Here is an 18710-nt window from a genome sequence, read left to right as displayed (position 1 = left end):
TATTCTTCCTCTTGTACATTGGCCACAAATAGGTCCCGGAACAGTTGCATGAATGGCTCCCACGTTCTGTGGAAGCCGTCGTCCGACCCTCGGATGGCAAATTTAATTTTCTCCATTTGGAGAGATTCCGAGAGGTCGGACAGCCAGTCCGCAGCTCTGGGCGGTGCTGCTGACCGCCAGCCAAACAGGATTCTACGGCGGGCGATCAGGGAGGCAAAGGCAAGGGCGTCCGCCCTCCTCCCCAGGAATAGATCTGGCTGTTCTGAAACCCCGAAGACCGCCACTATCGGGCATGGCTCCACCCTCACTCCCACCACTTTGGACATAACCTCGAAGAAGGCTGTCCAGTACTCCACGAGTCTGGGGCAAGACCAGAACATGTGGGCGTGGTTGGCCGGGCCTCTTTGGCACCGTTCACATCTGTCTTCCACCTCCGGGAAGAACCTACTCATACGGGTTCTTGTTAAGTGGGCTCTATGTACCACTTTTAGTTGCGTCAGGCTGAGCCTTGCGCACGTGGAGGTGGAGTTGACCCTATGCAGTGCTTCGCTCCAGAGTCCCCACCCTATCTCCATCCCCAGGTCGTCCTCCCATTTCCTTCTTGTTGCGTCCAGTACGGTGTCGTCCCTATCTACCAGTCGGTCATACATGTCACTACAGTTCCCTTTCTCTAGGATACTTGCGTCCAGTAGGTCTTCCAGTAGTGTCTGTCGTGGCGGTTGTGGGTACGTCCTTGTCTCCTTTCGTAGGAAGTTTTTGAGCTGCAGGTACCGTAGCTCGTTCCCCCCAGCTAGCTGAAACTTCTCTGTCAGTTCGTCCAGTGTTGCGATCCTGTCGTCCGTGTATAGGTCCCTGACTGTCAGTGTCCCCCCGTCCTGCCTCCACCTTTTGAAGGTGGCGTCAGTCAGTGCTGGTGTGAACCTATGGTTGTTGCAGATGGGAGCCCTGTTCGACATTTTGGTCAGGCCAAGTTGCTGCCGCAGTTGGTTCCAGGATTGGAGGGTGGCTGTCACCACTGGGCTGCTGGAGTGTTTTTTGGGTGGGGATGGGAGTGCTGCCGTGGCGAGGGCCCGGAGGGAGGTTCCCATGCAGGAGGCCTCCTCCGCACGCACCCACTCAGCCTCTGGCTCCTGGATCCATCCCCTTACTCGCTCGGCTGTTGCTGCCCAGTGGTAGAATTGTAGATTCGGGAGGGCTAGCCCTCCCCTGGTTTTTGTTTTTTGTAAGACCTTCTTTGGGATCCTAGCATTTTTACCCCCCCATACGAACGCCATGATGAGTTTGTCCAGCGCTTTGAAAAAGGCCTTGGGGATGTAGATCGGAATGGATCTAAACAGGAAGAGGAACCTGGGCAGTACGTTCATTTTGATCGTCTGAACTCTCCCCGCGAGGGAGAGCGGGAGTGTGTTCCATCTTTGCAGGTCCTTTTTAACTTCCTCCGTCAGGCTGGTGAGGTTCCATTTGTGGATCCCTTTCCAGTCATGGGCTATTTGGATCCCCAGGTAGCGGAATTTATGTCGGGCTTGATTGAACGGCAGCCCCTTTAGTGCTGCCCCCCCCCCCCCCCCTTGCGGGTGTACTGGGAAGATCTCACTTTTGCTCATGTTGAGTTTGTAGCCCGAGAAGGCTCCAAACTCTTTCAGGAGCGCGATGATTCCGTCCATGCTGCTTTGTGGGTCCGAGATATAGAGGAGCAGATCATCCGCATAGAGTGAGACTCTGTGCTCTCTACCTCCCCTTCGGATCCCCCTCCAATTTTTTGCTGCCCTGAGCGCGATTGCTAGCGGTTCAATTGCTAGTGCGAACAGCAGCGGGGACAGTGGGCATCCTTGTCTGGTGCCCCTGTGCAGCTGGAAGTATTGGGAGTTGGTATTGTTGGTCTGTACACTCGCCATGGGTGCGTTGTACAGGAGCTTTACCCAAGCGGTGAACCCTGTTCCAAGCCCGAACCGCTCCAGTACCTCTATGAGGTATTTCCACTCGACTCTGTCGAAGGCCTTTTCTGCGTCCAGGGAGACGATCACCTCTTGTGTTCTCTCCCCGGAGGGGGTCATTATCACGTTCAGCAGGCGCCTGATGTTCGCGGTAAGCTGTCTACCTTTGACAAAGCCCGTCTGGTCCTCTGTGACCACCTCAGGTACACAGTCTTCTAGCCTCTTGGCTAGGATTTTGGCCAGTATTTTGGCGTCTGCATTCAGCAGAGATATGGGTCTGTATGACCCACATTCCGTTGGGTCTTTGTCTTTCTTAGGTATCAGCGAGATTGAGGCCTGTGCTAACGTGGGTGGCAATGTGCCCCTAGCTAGCGAGTCTGTGAACATCTCCCGCAGGTGCGGGGCCAGCGCTGTCGCAAATTTTTTGTAGAAGTCCGCCGGGAATCCGTCCGGTCCCGGCGCCTTCCCCGCCTGCATGGAGCTAATGCTGTCCATGATCTCTCCCAGTGCTAGTGGTGCTTCCAGATCCCGTTTTCTGCCCTCTCCCACAACTGGTATGTCCAGTCCGTCAAGAAACCGGTTCATCCCAGCCTTCCCCGTTGGGGGCTCTGAGGTGTACAGCTCTTGGTAGAAGGCCTTGAAGGTTTTGTTAATCCTCTCTGGTTCTGTTTCCAACGTGCCTCTGGTATCTCTGATTTGCGCAATTTCTCTGCTGGCTGCCTGCTTTCTCAGCTGGTGGGCCAACAGGCGGCTGGCTTTGTCTCCGTGTTCGTATAGGGCCCCGCGTGCCTGGCGGAGTTGGTGTACTGCTTTCCTGGTGGAGAGCAGGTCAAAGTTCCTTTGTAATTCTTTCCTCTCCGCCAGGAGTTCTACGGTCGGGGCCTCGGAGTATTTATGGTCTACCTCCAGTATGGAGTCGACCAGCTTCTGCCTAGCCACCCTTTCCTCCCTATCTCTTTGCGCTTTGTAGGCTATGATTTCCCCTCTTAGTACGGCCTTAAGCGCTTCCCAGAACGTGGAGGGTGAGACCTCCCCGTTTTGGTTGATCTCAGTGTACTCCGCTATGGCCCGCGCTATCCTTTCGCTGAAGGCCTTGTCAGCTAGTAAGGCACCGTCCAACCTCCATTTGGGGCGCTGGGCCCTTCCCGTCTCTAGCCGCACATCCATGTAGTGTGGGGCGTGGTCTGATATCACAATTGCGGAGTATTCCACCTTGTCTATCTCTGGAAGCACCGTTTTCCCCACCACAAAGAAGTCAATTCTGGTGTACACGTTGTGTACTGGGGAGAAGAAAGAGAATTCTTTCTCCCCCGGGTGGGCGAATCTCCAGGGGTCTACTGCTCCCATCTGCTCCATATAGTGACTGAGTTCCCTTGCCATGTTTGAGGTTTTCCCCGTTCTGGGGTTTGATCTGTCCGTCGTTGGGTCCTGTACACAGTTGAAGTCCCCCCCCATGATTAGTCGGTGCGTCGCTATGTCCGGGATTTCTGCCATGGTCTTTTGGATGAAGCTCGTGTCGTCCCAGTTGGGCGCATACACGTTAACTAGGACTACCGGCGCCCCATCCAGGGCCCCGCTGACCATGACATACCGTCCCCCTGGGTCCGTAACCGTCTTTGTCGCCCTAAACATTGTCCTCTTGCCAATCAGGATCGCCACCCCCCTGGCCCTTGCCCCATAACAGGAATGATAGGTTTGTCCCACCCAGCCCTTTCTTACCCGCAGTTGGTCCTGCTCCCTCAAGTGCGTCTCTTGGAGGAAGACTATGTCGGCCCTCATGTTTCTAAGGTGGGTGAGGACTCTAGATCTCTTCACTGGGCCATTAAGTCCCCTTACGTTCCAGGTGACTATTCTGGTGGGGGGCTTCTGCCCCCTTGCTCCTGTGGGGTTAACCATATTTGTCCGGTGGACGCGCCCCTGCCCTCTGGGGTTTCCCTTTGTTAGGGGGCCGTCCAGGATGTCCACTATCACTGCTCTCCCCATGCGGTCGGGTCCCTGCGCTCCGGGGTTCCCCCTTGTCCCGGGGACACCCGCCATGGCCGTCCACTGTGTGTCCGCCACGCGGGTAGCCCCCTGCACTCCGGGGGGCCCCTTCACCCACAGACCGTACTGGGTGGGTGTTTGCAGCAGTTCCCTGTTTCGAGCCCTTGTCTGTGGCACTTTGTGGCCCTATTCCCTTTCTGGCCTCTTTTGTCCCTTCGTCCCTGCATTTCCCCTCCCTGGTCTCTCGCCCCCCGAGTGCCCCCCCCCCCGCTCTATCCCTTTCGGGGATACCCCTGTGTACCCCTCCATTGCCCCTCTCTCCCCCATTCCTGTCCCCATTTGCTCTCCCACCTTTGATGGGTGATCCCCCCCCTCCCCTGCCTGGCGCCTTCCCCCCTGTTGGGGGTGCGCTGCGGCCCTGCTCTGTTGCGCGCCCCCTTCGCTAGCTTTCCTGCTAGCACGGTGGCTCCCCGCTCGGAGGTTGCTGTCCCCCTTCCCCTCTCCCCTCTCCAGTACTCCCGTTCCCTCGTGCCGGGGCCTGGCCTCCCACCTGGAGCGGGCCCTTGGGCATTGGGTTGTTTTTCCTGGGTGCTCCTGCCAGGGGGGAGGGGGCTGGCTTTGCCTCGCCCCTCCCCACCCCCCCGTCGGCATGACGTATCTCCTTGCCATGGGCCCCTCGTCCCTACTTCCCATGGCGTTTTTCCAGCCCGTGCTCCTCAACGAATCTATTCGCCTCGGCAGGGGCTGTAAAGAAATATTCCTTGTGTTGGTATGTGACCCAGAGTTTTGCTGGGTACAGCATACCAAAACGTACTTTGTTCTTATAGAGAGCTGCTTTCGCTCTGTTGAACTCCGCCCGTCTCTTAGCTATGTCCGCTCCAAAATCCTCGTAGATTCTGATGGCGTGCCCGTCCCAATTGCAGGCTCTATTCTCCTTGGCCCAGCGCAGGATTGTCTCCCTATCCCGGTACCGGTGCAGTCTGGCTATAACTGCTCTCGGTTTTTCCCCTTCCTTGGGCTTCGGGCGCAGTGACCGATGAGCTCTGTCCATTTCCGGTGGGGTGGGAAAAGTTTCCCGCCCCACTAAGGAGCCCAGCATCGCAGCCACGAATGTTGTGGGATTTCTACCCTCTATCCCCTCTGGCAGGCCCACTATCTTAATGTTTTGCCTTCTCGAGTTGATCTCCTGGTCGTCTACCCTGCCCTTCAGGCTCCCCTGTGTTGCACTCAGTTTCGCCATTTCCCTCTCCAGGGACATGACCCGGTCGCTCACGTCAGTCGCTGCCTTCTCCAGCTCTTTAATGGTTGCCCCGTGGGCTTCCAGTATCTTCCCTTGGGCTTCCAGTATCTTCCCTTGGGCATCCACTTTCTCCTCCATTCTGGTCAGAGCCTGCTGCACCCCTGACATGGCCCTGGTCATTGCTGCCTGTGCTGCGGCCTCTGTGTCTGCTTTTAACTCTGCCTTGATTGCCTGCAGCTGCTCCCTCACCACCTCTGCAATGGCTTCCTTCCAATTCACGCCCCCCTCTAACCCCAGGGGAGAGGTTGCCCGCCCGTCCAGCCCTTTTGGATGCGGCGATACATTCTTCCCGCTGCTTCGCGTGTTGACTCGTTCGCCCAAGCTGGTTTGCCCTTTGCCCCGTCCACCTCCGGTGCCCCCTTTCTCTTGGGTCCCTTCTGGCATTTTTTTCTCCCCCTTCCCCTTCATCGTTTCTTCTCTCCTTTTTCTTCTTTTCCCCCTTTTCCGCACCCTATTTTAATTTTATTTATATATATATATATATATATATATATAAAAATATATGTATATATTTTTTTTTTTTTTTAAATGAAAAATTTATTTCCCCCCTTCTTTCCTTTACCCCTTTATTTCACCCCTTTTCTCTTTACCAGTTTTCTTTTGGGTTTTTATTTTAAAAAAAGAACAGAAATATAAGTCTCTTTTTTCTTTTGTTTCTCTCTCCACTCGCCCAGGAGAGAGAGAGAGAGTCCCCCTTTGTCCTTGCCACGTGGTGGTCACTGCAGTTGGGGGGAGGGGGAGGGGCGAGTGGGGCTGCTGGTTGGGGGGGGGGGGGGGGGGGGGGGGGGGTTTGTGTCCCCGCTGCTGGTTGGGGGGGGGGGGTTGGTGTCCTCGCTGCTGGTTGGGGGGGGGGGGGGGGTTGGTGTCCTCGCTGCTGGTTGGGGGGGGGGGGGGGGGTTGGTGTCCTCGCTGCTGGTTGGGGGGGGGGGAGAGTTGGTGTCCCCGCTGCTGGTTGGGGGGGGGAAGGTGGTGTCCCGCTGCTGGTTTGGGGGGGGAAGAGGGCCCGCCGCTGCCGCACCGTTCCCGGCCCGCGTGGGGGGGGGGGGGGGGGGGGAGAGAGGGGTTGGACCTGCCGCTGCTGGGCCTCCCTGTCGCCGTCGCTCCTCGCCTCCGCCTTCCGCCGCCGCCCGCTCCTCCTCAGCTGCCGCCCGCTCCTCCTCCGCTTCTCCTCCGCTGCCGCCCGCCGCTGCCGCCCGCTGCTCCTCCGTTGTCGCCCGCTCCTCCGCCGTTGCCGCCCGCTCCTCCTCCGCCGTTGCCGCCCGCTCCTCCTCCGCCGTTGCCGCCCGCTCCTCCTCCGCCGTCCGGCCTGTCGGGGGGGTTCCTTCCTGGCGCTTGCGGGAGCCCCTCTCCCTGCGACCTCCTCGCTCGCCGCCCGGAAGTCGAGTCTCCAGGTGGAGAAGTTGACCTCTACCCTAAAAAGACCAGCCTACGAGCAATCAGCTAGGCAAAGGCTAAAACATCTGCCCCCGAACCTGCCTGCAGCTCCAGCCGATCCAATACCCTGAATATGGGTTCTAGGGGACTGGGCTCCACATCCATATGTAAAACCGTGAAATGGTACTGAACACCATCCTCCCAAAACTCTATTCGCTTCGGGCAGGACCAAAACATATGTGGATGATTCGCACGGCTGTCCCACATCGTTCACAGTCATCCTCTACCCCTTCGAACAACCGGCTTATCCTAGACATTTCACTACCTTCAGCTACATCAGCCCCAGCCTCGCACAACCGGCTCATCCTAGACATTACACTACCTTCAGCTATATCAGCCCCAGCCTCGCACACAGTCGAGGCATTTACTCTCCGCAGCACCTCGCACTACAGACCCTCCTCCAGCACCACCCCCAATTCCTCCTCCCACTTCACCTTAACCCCCTCCATGGATACTCCATCCTCCTCCAAGATCCTCCTGTAAATGGCCGAGACAACCTCCCTTTCCAAACCTCCGCTGAAAGCACTGTCTCCAGCAATGAGGTGGTAGGCACTATCGGGAAGGTCGGGAAGACCTACCTCGCAAAGTCCTGCACCTGCATATACCTAAAGCTTTTGCCCTGCACCAGCCCAAACGTCTCACCCAACTCTTTCAAAATCACAAATCGTCCTCCCGGAAACAAATTCTTCATTTCCTTAATTTTTTTTATTTTTTTTTTAAATTTAGATTAGCCAATTATCTTTTCTAATTAAGGGGCAATTTAGCGTGGCCAATCCACCTACTCTGCACATTTTTGGGTTGTGGGGGCGAAACCCACGCAGACACGGGGAGAATGTGCAAACTCCACACGGACAGTGACCCAGAGCCGGGATCGAACCTGGGACCTCAGCGCCGTGAGGCGGTTGTGCTAACCACTAGGCCACCGTGCTGCCCTTTCATTTCCTTAATAACCCTCTCTTCCCATCCCCGAAACCTTGCATCCATTCTCCCCAGCTCGAACTCATGATTCCCCCTTTTCGGCATCCCCCATCTCTAACTGGCAGCTTCCCCTCCCCCTCACGCGCCCCCACCCTAAAATACTGCCTAAACTGCCTCCAGATCTTCATAGAATTTACAGTGCAGAAGGAGGCCATTCAGCCCATCGAGTCTGCACCGTGGCCGTCAGGAGCAATCGCCGTTGTCAGTGCCCACAACCTTGACCCCCTTCAAGAGCCCGGCTCCATCCTTACCCATAAAGCCCCCCCCCCCCCCCCCCCCCCCGCTCCAAGTTCAAACCTTCTCTGCATTTGCTGCCCAATAACAATACATCAAGTCAAATAACTCCACTCCACCTGATCAAACGCCTTCTCCGCATCAAACACCGCCACCACCTCCGTCTCTCTCCCCGCTGCCAGACAAAGCACCAAATTCAACAGTCTCCTCACATTCAAGGACAACTATCTTCCCTTCACAAACCCGTCTGATCCTCCCCTGTCACCTTTGGGAGACACCCTTCCAACCTTAATGCCAACACCTTTGCCAATATCTTGCCGTCTACATTCAGCAGAGATAGGGGCCTGTAAAACCCAGACTCAACGGGATCCTTGTCCTTCTATAGCAACAGCGAGATGGAAATCCATCGTTTGTGGCATGGCACCCCTAACCATCACATCCTCAAACATTCCCACCATCAACGGCGCAAGCTTATCCTTAAATCTTTTATACAATTCGACCAGAAACCGTTTGGGTCCCACCGCCTTCCCCACTTGCATCCTCCCAATTGCCAAATTCACCTCCTCCTCCCCCACCGGCACCTCCAACCCTGCCCTCTTTGCCTCCCCCAACCTCGGGTTCTCTAATCCACGGTATGGTAGCACTGTGGTTAGCACAGTTGTTTCACAGCGCCAGAGTCCCAGGTTCAATTCCCGGCTTGGGTCACTGTCTGTGTGGAGTCTGCACGTTCTCCCCATGTCTGCGTGGGTTTCCTCCGGGTGCTCCGGTTTCCTCCCACAAGTCCTGAAAGACGTGCTTGTTAGGTGAATTGGACATTCTGAATCCTCCTCAGTGTACCTGAATAGGTGCCGGAATGTGGTGACTAGGGGATTTTCACAGTAACGTTGTTGCAGTATTAATGTAAGCCTACTTGTGACACTAATAAAGATCATTAATAAAGATTAGCATTAAAAAAACTCACACATCTCCCACTCCTCCTCTGGTGGCTCCAACTTATACAGGTCCCTATAGAACACCTCAAACACCTTATCAATCTGTTCCGGAGCCACCAGCAACTCCCCATTCTGTCCCGCAACCAAACTATCTCCCTACCGAGCAGACGTGCCAACATACTGCCAACACCTTTGCCAATATCTTGCCGTCTACACGTGCCTTCTCCCCATACTTGTAAACAGCCCCCCTCACCCTTCACAACAGATGTACCACATTCCCTGTGGACAATAGATCAAACTCGCCTGCAACACCTTCCTCTTTGCCAGGAGACCCAGGTCCAGGTGCCCCGCGTGGCTCCCATCCACATCCAAAATTTAGTCAATCAGTCATTGGGGTTCCTCACTCTCCTCCCTATCCACCTTGCCTTTAAGCAAGATTACTCCCCCCCCCCCCTCACCACCACCTTCAGAGCCTCCCAGACCACCGACCGTGAGGCCTCCCCCGTGCAATTAAAATGCACGTACTCCTCAATAGCCTCCCCTATCTTGTCACAGAAACTCTAATCCGCCAGTAACCCCACATCCATTCTCCACCCCGACCTCTGGGCTGCCCCCTTCTCCAAAACCACATCCATCGAATGCAGAGCGTGATCCGAAATCAAAATTGCCGAATACTCCATCCTCTTAACTCAAGTCAACAGTGCCTTTCCTACCACAAAAAATTCAATCCTCGAAAACACCTTGTGCACCAGGGAGAAAAAAAGAATATTCCTGATCCCTTGGGTGTAAAAATCTCCACGGGTCTACTCCCCCCATCTCCCACATGAGCCCGGCCAACCCCCAAATTGGGTCAGCGAGCACTCCTGGGACCTCTCCACCTTCTATTCTGACCGGGGTCTCTTACCCCCTCCCCGCTCCTCCTATCTGCCATGACCATTACTCCAGGCCCTCCGTCCTTTTGTTACAGTCGAACCCCTCCCAGAATCCTCCCATCCACTTCCCCTTCCCCACCACATTCCTGTTCACCAGCCAATTTACGTTTGCTAGCGCGCCAGAACTCTCCTGCCTCCTCAGTAAATCGGCCCAAAAACCCACCTCCCTTAAACCAAGAAACAATACTGAACCGCACCCATGAGGAAAAACGAACCCCACCCCCACAATTCAAGAGACAGAAAACAAAACCCCAATTAAACAGAAAACCCTCAATAAAAAAACACCATTCCCCTCTGTGGTGATATGCCTAAGGGCCATATCATAGTTGGATGGTATGAGACGTCCAACCAGCAGGTGGCGGTACAGACACTCCATGCAGTCTCAAGATCGAGGTCATGTGACCTGGGACCTGTATATAACAGAGGCACATCCGGCCAGAGAGTGGACAAGAGATAGAGCGTAATAAAACATACATGTAATTGGTCAGCACATGGTGTAAGTTCTAGAGGAATATCAAGACTCCATGATAACGTGCACTGTATCAGATTGTCAACCGACCGCACGAGACACAATAAAAGCATCTTGGTTTGGACAGATCAATGTGCTTGGTGAGTTTATCATAAAGTATAAAGGACCAAACACAACACAGTCCCCACCAAGCAAGTCCAAATCCCAACTCTCATCTCAGTCCTTCAGCCTTAACGAATGCCTCCACCGCCTCCATCGTCTCAAAATAAAAATCCCTCGAATTGTGCGTCGCTCTCAACTTCACAGGGTAGACCACTCCAAATCTCACTTAGCTGCCATACAATGCCACCTTCATCCATGCAAAGGCTGCCCACCTTCTCGCCAGCTCCACTGCCAGATCTTGGTATATCTGTATACCAACTCCTCCTCACTTCACCTCTTGTCTCTGCTTCACCCAGCTCAAGATCTTCTTCACGAGGTAACTGTGAAAGCAGAATATAACTGCTCTTGGTGGCTCATTCGCTTTAGACTTTGGCCTGAATGACTGATGTGCCCTGTCCAACTCATAGCGGGAGGGATCTTCCCGCTCTCCCATCACCTCTGACTAGTTAGGGCCCTCCAGGTCATGTGGAATATGCGAGGGTTGAATGGGCCAGTTAAACAGTCGCATGTGTTCATGCATCTGAGGAGGTGATGTTTCTGCAGGAGACGCACCTTAAGTTAGGGAATCAGACGAGGTTGAGGAAGGGATGGGTCAGAAAGGTGCTTCACTCGGGGCTGGCAGTGTTGATCAACAACAGGGTGGCGTTTGAGGTGGAGAACATTGTGGTTGTTCCGGGTGGTACATATGTGATGGTTCATGGGAAGCTGGAGGGGATGCCGGTAGTCCTGGTTAATGTGTATGCATCGAATTGGGATGATGTGGATTTCATGAGGCAGGTATTGAAGATACGTATCAGCTGATTATAGGGAGTGGCAGAATTTTAATATGGTCTTGGACCCGAGCCTGGATCGGTCGAGCCCAAAGTCATTGAGGAGATCGTCGGTGGCTCGGGAGCTGAAGGGGTTCATAGAGCACATGGGGGAACGGACCGTGGAGATTGGGAGGCCGGGGGCGAAGGAGTTTTCATACTTTCCATATGGGCACCAGGTGGACTCCTGGATCAATTTTTAAAATCATAGATGAGGCGCTGCTGGAAGGATTGACCGACTCTGGGTATTTGGCGATTGTGGTCTCTGACCACGTACAGCATTGTGTGGATTTGCAAGTGTTTCAGGGGGAGACCCAACAGCTGCATTGGTGGTTGGATGTGGACTGTTGGCAGATGAGGGGGTGGGCGAGCAAGTGAGGGCTGTCATACGGGGCTTTGTGGAGGTGAATAATACGGGGGAGGTCATGGTCGCCACGCTGTGGGGGCATTCAAGGCTGTAGGTAGGGGAGTTTATCTCGATTTGAGCACGCAGAGAGAGGGTGAAGCAGGAAAAGAGGGCTAGGTTGGTTGAGGAGATCTTGAGGGTGGATAGGAGGTACTCAGTTTGGCCCGAGGAGAAGTTGCTGAAGGAGAGGCAGAGGCTCCAGATGGAGTTCAGGTTAGTGTCGACAGGGAATGCAGTGGGGCAGTTGAGGATGGCCAGAGGGGCAGCGTATGAATATGGGGAGAAGTCGAGTAGGATGCTGGCCCATTAGTTGAGGAAGCAGGCAGCAGCTCGGGAGATTGGTAGAGTGAGGGACGAGGGACGTAAGATAGTGATGGATCCGGAGGGGGTGAATTTGGTATTTGAGGCCATTTATAGATGGCTCTATGAATTGTAGTCCCCAATGGGGCAAGGGAGGGCAAGGTGGTTCCTGGATTGGTTGGAGTTTCCCACGGTGAAGAAGGGGCGGGTTCAGGGCCTGGAAGCCCCAATTGGGTTGATGGATGGCATGGGGGCAATGCAGGTAGGGAAGGCCCCAGGTCCAGACAGGTTCCCAGTGGAGTTTTATGAGGAGTTTGGGGCGGAGCTGGGGCCACTGCTTAAATGAGACAAAGGGAGAGGGGGAGAACTCCCCCCTGCTTTGTCGCAGGTTTCTATCTCCCTGATTCGATTTTAAAATATTTTTTATTCTCCTCCTTTTTCATATTTTCTCCCAAATTTACACCCACCAACAATAAACAATAATCAGGAACAAATATGTCAATCCCCATATCAATAACAACGATCCCATCCTCCCACCAAACCCCAAACATTAGCCCGCATGTTCACACAAACAAATGATAAAAACGAATTAGGGATCACCCATAGTCCCCATAAACACACACAGCCCCACGTCCCCCCAACCCTCACACCCACCTTCCCCAACTAATGTTCAATGTTATCCAGTTCTTGAAAGTGCATAATGAATAGTGCCCATGAATTGTAGAATCCCTCTGTCCTTCCCCTCAGTTCAAACTTAACCTTCTCAAGAGTCAAGAATTCCAACAGGTCCCGCCCGCCACGCCAAGGCACAGGGTGGAGAGGATGCTCTCCATCCCAGCAGGATCCGCCTTCGGGCGATCAACGAGGCAAAGGCTACAACATCTGCCTCCGCACCTGTTTCCAACCCTGGCTGATCCGACACCCGGAATATGGCCTCCCGGGGGCCCGGGCCCAGTTTCACATGCACCACTTTAGAAATTACCCGAAAAACTTCCTTCCAGTAATCCTTTAGCTTTGGACAGGACAAAAACATATGAACGTGATTAGCGCCCCCCCCCCCTGCAACGTTCACACACATCTTCTACTCCTTCAAAGAATCGGCTCATCCTCGCTCTTGTGAGGTGTGCTCTATATACCACCTTCAGCTGTATCAGTCCCAACCTCGCGCACGAGGTGGAGGTATTCACTCTCTGGAGCACCTCACACCAGAACCCCTCCTCCATATCCTCTCCCAACTCTTCCCCCCACTTTGCTTTGATCCCTTGCAGTGGTGCCTTCTCCTCTTCCAAAATAGCTTTGTAAACCGCCGACACTACCCCCTTCTCCAGTTCCCCTGTCATCAGCACCTCCTCCAGCAATGAGGAGGCTGGCTCCACAGGGAGGTTCTGTATCTCCTTTCTAGCAAAATCTCGAACCTGCCTGTATCTAAACATTTCTCCCTGCTTCAGTCCATACTTCGCTTCCAGCTCCTTCAATCCTGCAAACCGACCCCTATGAAACAAATCTTTTAATGTCTTAATCCCCTTCTCCTCCCATTTCCGAAAATTTCCATCCCACTTCCCAGGCTCAAATCTGTACGGGCGGTATTCTCCGCTCCCGATAAAAATCGGGATGGCCGTCGTGAAATCGGCCGAGGTTCACGACGGCCTCGGGGCCTGCTCCCCGCACCTAATTCACCCCCACCCGGGGGGCTAGGAGCAGACCGCCATCTTTCCCGGCCGCGACCTCGTCGTGCCAGAAATAATGCGCCAAAGGGCGCATTTGTAAGGTCATCCGCGCATGCGCGGGTTGCCGGTTCCAACCCGCGCATGCGCGGATGACTTAAACACGCAGACGGCACGAACAGCGCATGAGCGGTGGCCGTCTTTCTCCTCAGCCGCCCAGCAAGACGTGGCAGTTTGATCTTGCCGGGCGGCGGAGGGGAAAGAGTGCCTCCGTTTTGGACGTTGGTCCGACGATCGGTGGGCACCAATCGCGGGCCTGTCCCCTCCCGAGCACAGTCGTGGTGCTCCCGTGCCAATCGGGCCCCTAGATGCCCCAAATGGGCATCTGGCACCTGTTTCACGAATGCAGCGACCAGGTGAGGTTGCTGCCATGGTGAAACGGGCGTGAAGGGCCGGCTGCTCGGCCCATTGGGCTCGGAGAATCGCCGTTCGCCGTGAAAAATGGCGAGCGGCGATTTTTCCGAGCCGGGGGGGGGGGGGGGGGGGGGGGGAGAGAGAATCGCTGAGGGCGCAAGTGGGGCGTTAAAAAATGTCGGGAGGACCTCCCACAATTCTCCCATGCCACGTGGGGAGCAGAGAATTCCGCCCGTGGTTTATCGCCCTGATTCTTAATAAGGATAAGGACTCGGAGCAATGTGGGTCATACCACCCGAAATTGTTGTTGAATGTGGATGCCAAGTTATTGGCGAAGGTGCTTGGATCACAGATTGAGGACTTTGTGCCGGGGGTGATTGGAGAGGTTCAGACAGGGTTTGTGAAGGGAAGGCAGTTGTCGGGGGTGGGGGAGGCCAATGTGCGGACAAACCGAGTGAGTTCGGGACATTTTCGGTTACACCGTGTGATGAGACAGATACCCACTCTTCGCCTTGGCAATAGAGCCACTGACAATGGCATTTAGGGCATTGAGGGACTGAGCGGGGTTGGGGGAGGGTCGAGCGTAGGGTTTTGTTGCACGTGGATGATCTGTTGAAAAATGAAATGAAATGAAATGAAAATCGCTTATTATCACAAGTAGGCTTCAAATGAAGTTACTGTGAAAAGCCCCTAGTCGACACATTCCGGCGCCTGTTCGGGGAGGCTGGTACGGGAATTGAACCGTGCTGCTGGCCTGCCTTGGTCTGCTTTCAAAGCCAGCAATTTAGCCCTGTGCTAAACAGCCCCTGTTGTTATATATTTCGGACCCGTTGGACTGCATTGGGGGATTTTAGGGGAATTTGGCCAGTGTTACGGGGTACAATTGAATATGGGAAAGAGTGAGGCACTCTCGATCAATGCTAGGGGGCAGGAAAGGAGGTTAGGGGAGTTGCCATTTAGGGTGGTGGGGCCGAGCTTTCGATGGTATCCAGGTGGTGCGGTGAAATAGATTGAACTTCACTCGATTGGTGGAGGGGTTTAAGGTGGATTTTAAGAGGTGGAACGTTTTGCCGTTGTCGCTGGCGAAGGCGGGTGCAGACATTGAAAATGACAAATGACGGTGTTGCCCAGGTTTCTATTCGTTTCTCCATCTTTGTCGCTAAGTTGATTTTCAGAAAGATCAATGCGTTGACCTTGGGATTTGTGAGGGCGGGAAGGCCCTGCGGATGCAGGTGCGGAGGGGAGCTAGCATTGCCAAATTTGATCAATTACTGTTGGGCTGCAAACATTGCGATGGTGGTGGTGAAATGGGCCGTGGGCGAGAGGTCAGTTAGGGGACGGATAGAGGTGGCAGTGCGTAGGGCCCACATGACAGTGGCAAGGATGAGCAGGTTTTTTGTGGGGTAGAGGATATGTGTGGGCAGTGCCTGAATCACGTCCACACGTTCTGGCTGGATATGTCACGATTGAGGGGAATCTGGCAGAGGTTCTCGGATGTTATGTCCGACATTCGGGGAAGGGGAAGGGTGGCCTCCAGTCCGGAGGTGGCAATATTTGGGGGGTCAGAAGACACGGGAATGCAGGGGTAGGAGAGAGGCCGATAGCCTCCCTGTGCCTCCCTGATAGCCCGGAGGCGGATTTTGTTATAGAGGAACTCGGAGACACTGAAAGCAAGAGTGGGGTGAGCGACCTGGCTGAATTCCTGCGGGACACTCAGCCTCACTCGATGGTAGACTTTCACTCGCTCCTTCTATGCAGCACCCTTCTCGTCTTCCTTATGATTTCCCACAGCAACTCATTCACAAACTACCCCTGAAACCAGGCATAAAAGTCCAAAAACCTGAGACTCCAGCAGGAGCCACCTAACGTGAGACGTCCACCTACATGTCGCCACCGGAACTCCTCTGTGAAACCTATAAAAGACTGGCAGGACTAGACAGGGTAGATGCAAGAAAATGAAATGAAATGAATGAAAATCGCTTATTGTCACGAGTAGGCTTCAATGAAGTTACTGTGAAAAGCCCCTAGTCATCACATTCCGGCGCCTGTTCGGGGAGGCTGGTACGGGAATTGAACCGTGCTGCTTTAAAAGCCAGCTATTTAGCCCAGTGTGCTAAACCAGCCCCTGGATGTTCCCGATGGTGGGGGTGTCCAGAACCAGGGGGTCACAGTCTGCGGATACAGGATAGAACATTTAGGGCTGGTATTAGGATAAATTTCTTCACCCAGAGGGTGCCAAGCCTGTGGAACTTGTTACCACAGAACGTAGTTGAGGCCAAAACATTGTTTTCAAGAAGCAGTTAGATATAGCACTTGGGCGTAGGGAATCATAGGATTGGGGAGGAAGGCAGGATTAGAGTATGTTTCTATTTGGCCCCTCGAGCCTGCTCTGCCATTAATAAGATCACGGCTGATCTGTTTGTGTTTCGAATTGCACATACCATTCTACCCCCGATAACCTATGATTCCCTTGCCTAACAAGAATCTATCTCCACCTTAAAAATATTCAATGACCCCGCTTCCACCGCATTGAGGCAGAGTTTTAAATTCACATAACCCTCTGAAAGATTTCTCCTCATCATTGTGCAAGAAGGGCGACCTCTAATTTTAAAACCGTGTTCCCTAGTGCTGGACTCACCCACAAGAGGAAACATCCTTTCCACATTCACCTTGTCAAGACCATTCAGGATCTTATGTACTTCAATCACATCACCCCTCACTCTTCTAAACTCTAGTGGAAACACACCTTGCCTGTCCAACCTTGCCAAAGAGAGGTCAGTGAGAACAGAAGTAATTGAGTGCGAGTTAAGACATGAGGAGCAGCGCTTTCGATTACCTCAAGTTTGCGCAGGGTAGAATGTGGGAGACCAGCCAGAAGGTAACAAATTCAATAATGTGGATTTCAATAGAAGACGATTCGAGACAAGAGCGAAGTTGAGCAATGTTATGAAGTTGGGAAAAGGAGAAGGAAAAAGTGTAGGGATAGTGCCTTCTGTTCAAAGTGCTTCCCCTAACTTTGGAGGGGAACCAAACACTGCAATGAGAACCAGACAGTTGTCTCTAACTCCTGTAAAACACAGCTGTGGGATCTACAGTACATCACTGGCAATCTCTTTCAAGCAGAACACTCAGAAAGATGTGTTCCTGAGTTCAAAGACAAATAAATATCCTATTCACAGTACAAATAGCTAAAGGACCCAATAATCTGCAATGTTTTGGGTATGCCCGAGGTATTTACTGGGTGGATGGGGTAGAATTTTCACGAGTTACACTGCAACTTCATCTTTTTTTCTCAGCAATACAATTGTTACCAGAACAGGACGGGCATTGCTTTCTGTCATCTCCTCCAACATGAACATCACTGAAAGAGGTAGGTATGATAGCTGTTCACGTTCTCACCTGCCTTGCTTCACTTGCCCTGACTCCATGTATGCCTATCATATATTTGACCATATTTAATCCTGGTGAAAATGTGGCCAATAAAATTGTAAGAAGCTGGTTTCCTTTCCATATTTAATCATGGAACTATTGACTACTGGAAGACATAACAATGTTTTTGTGAACCAACTACTACAGTTTTTAAGTCTTTGGCTTGTCCACTTCGGGTGTCAATGCTGTGCCATGTTTACAGAAACAAGTTCACTCATCTCCCAAGCAGGTGTCCTAGCCCCAGATCTGGACAAATGGAGTGGATGTGCACTTGAATTATAAAAATTCCCTTAAAATTCTGCACAGAGCCAAAGGCACAATGCCGGTAAATGGAAGTCCTATTCTACCATTGTTGCACCAGCCAACTAAACGTGGAAAGTTTTCTGAGATCAACATTCTAATAAATATAGGGGAACACAGTGTTTAGCACTGCTGCCTCACAGCGACAGGGACCCGAGTTTGATTCCGACCTGGGATGACTGTCTGTGTGGAGTTTGCACATTCTCCCCGTGTCTGTGTGGGTTTCTTCCGGGTGCTCCAGTTTCCTCCCACAATCCAAAGATGTGCAGGTTAGCTGGATTGGCCATGCTAAATTGCCCCTTAGTGTCCAAAGATGTGTAGGTTAGGTTACGGGTTTAGTTTGGACAGAAGAGTCGGCCTAGGTATGGTACTCTTTCAGTGGGTCGGTGTAGACTTGGTGGGCCGAATGGACTCTTTCTGCGCTGAAGGGAGTCGATGATCTTTGAAGTACAAAGCTCACCTCCACAAATCATGGTCAAAATATATTCTTTAGAAATACTGATTGATGATTTTGAACTGATGAAAAGAAGTACTTATCAAATATGTGATTGTAGGTCACCTGATAAAGGCAACACTCATTCAATATGATGGTTTGAGCTCTTAAGTGTTGACGTGTCTCAAAAATAAGCCACAATTTGAATTACTTGAAGTTTGTTACCACAACCTAATTCAAGAATTTCTGACTTACAGAAGGCAGTGGTGGAGCCCCTGGTGGAGGCGGTGGTGGTGGTGGCACTGGCATACCTTTACCTGAAAAACAAAGAGGAGTTTTACTTTTCAATTTTTTCTAAATATTTTTATTTAAGGCTTTTACATATATTATGAAAAATATCAGATCAAAAAATCAACATGAATAGAAACCACAAATCCCCAACCTCCCCGATACCAACACTCCTCCACACCCCGCCTTCCTAATTTTACCAGCTTAAACCGCTCCCCCACCACCCTCCCCTCTGCGCCGCTGACCCCTCACTCCACCTGAAGATATCAATGAACAGATTCCACTTCCAGGAGAACCCCTTCTCCGACC

At 52.9% G+C, this 18710-nt stretch overlaps 1 protein-coding gene across 2 annotated transcripts in view; it reads right to left on the bottom strand.

Moving 5' to 3' along the window:
• The window catches only part of wipf3 (WAS/WASL interacting protein family member 3), a 178904-nt gene that overhangs the window by 98826 nt on the left and 61368 nt on the right, over positions 1-18710 (bottom strand). Inside the window, exon 2 of one of the 2 annotated variants that reach the window (XM_038797285.1) lies at positions 18369-18430. The exons of the other annotated variant lie outside the window; for it this stretch is intronic. Coding sequence (XP_038653213.1) covers positions 18369-18422 — 54 coding nt within the window. The 5' untranslated portion in view covers positions 18423-18430. The remainder of the gene's footprint in view (positions 1-18368; positions 18431-18710) is intronic. 2 annotated transcript variants of the gene reach the window in all.

This window comes from Scyliorhinus canicula, chromosome 5, assembly GCF_902713615.1.
Source record: "Scyliorhinus canicula chromosome 5, sScyCan1.1, whole genome shotgun sequence".
NCBI lineage: Eukaryota > Metazoa > Chordata > Chondrichthyes > Carcharhiniformes > Scyliorhinidae > Scyliorhinus > Scyliorhinus canicula.
Note: the sequence above shows the minus strand (reverse complement) of the source record. Positions and strands in the feature narration are given on the sequence as shown.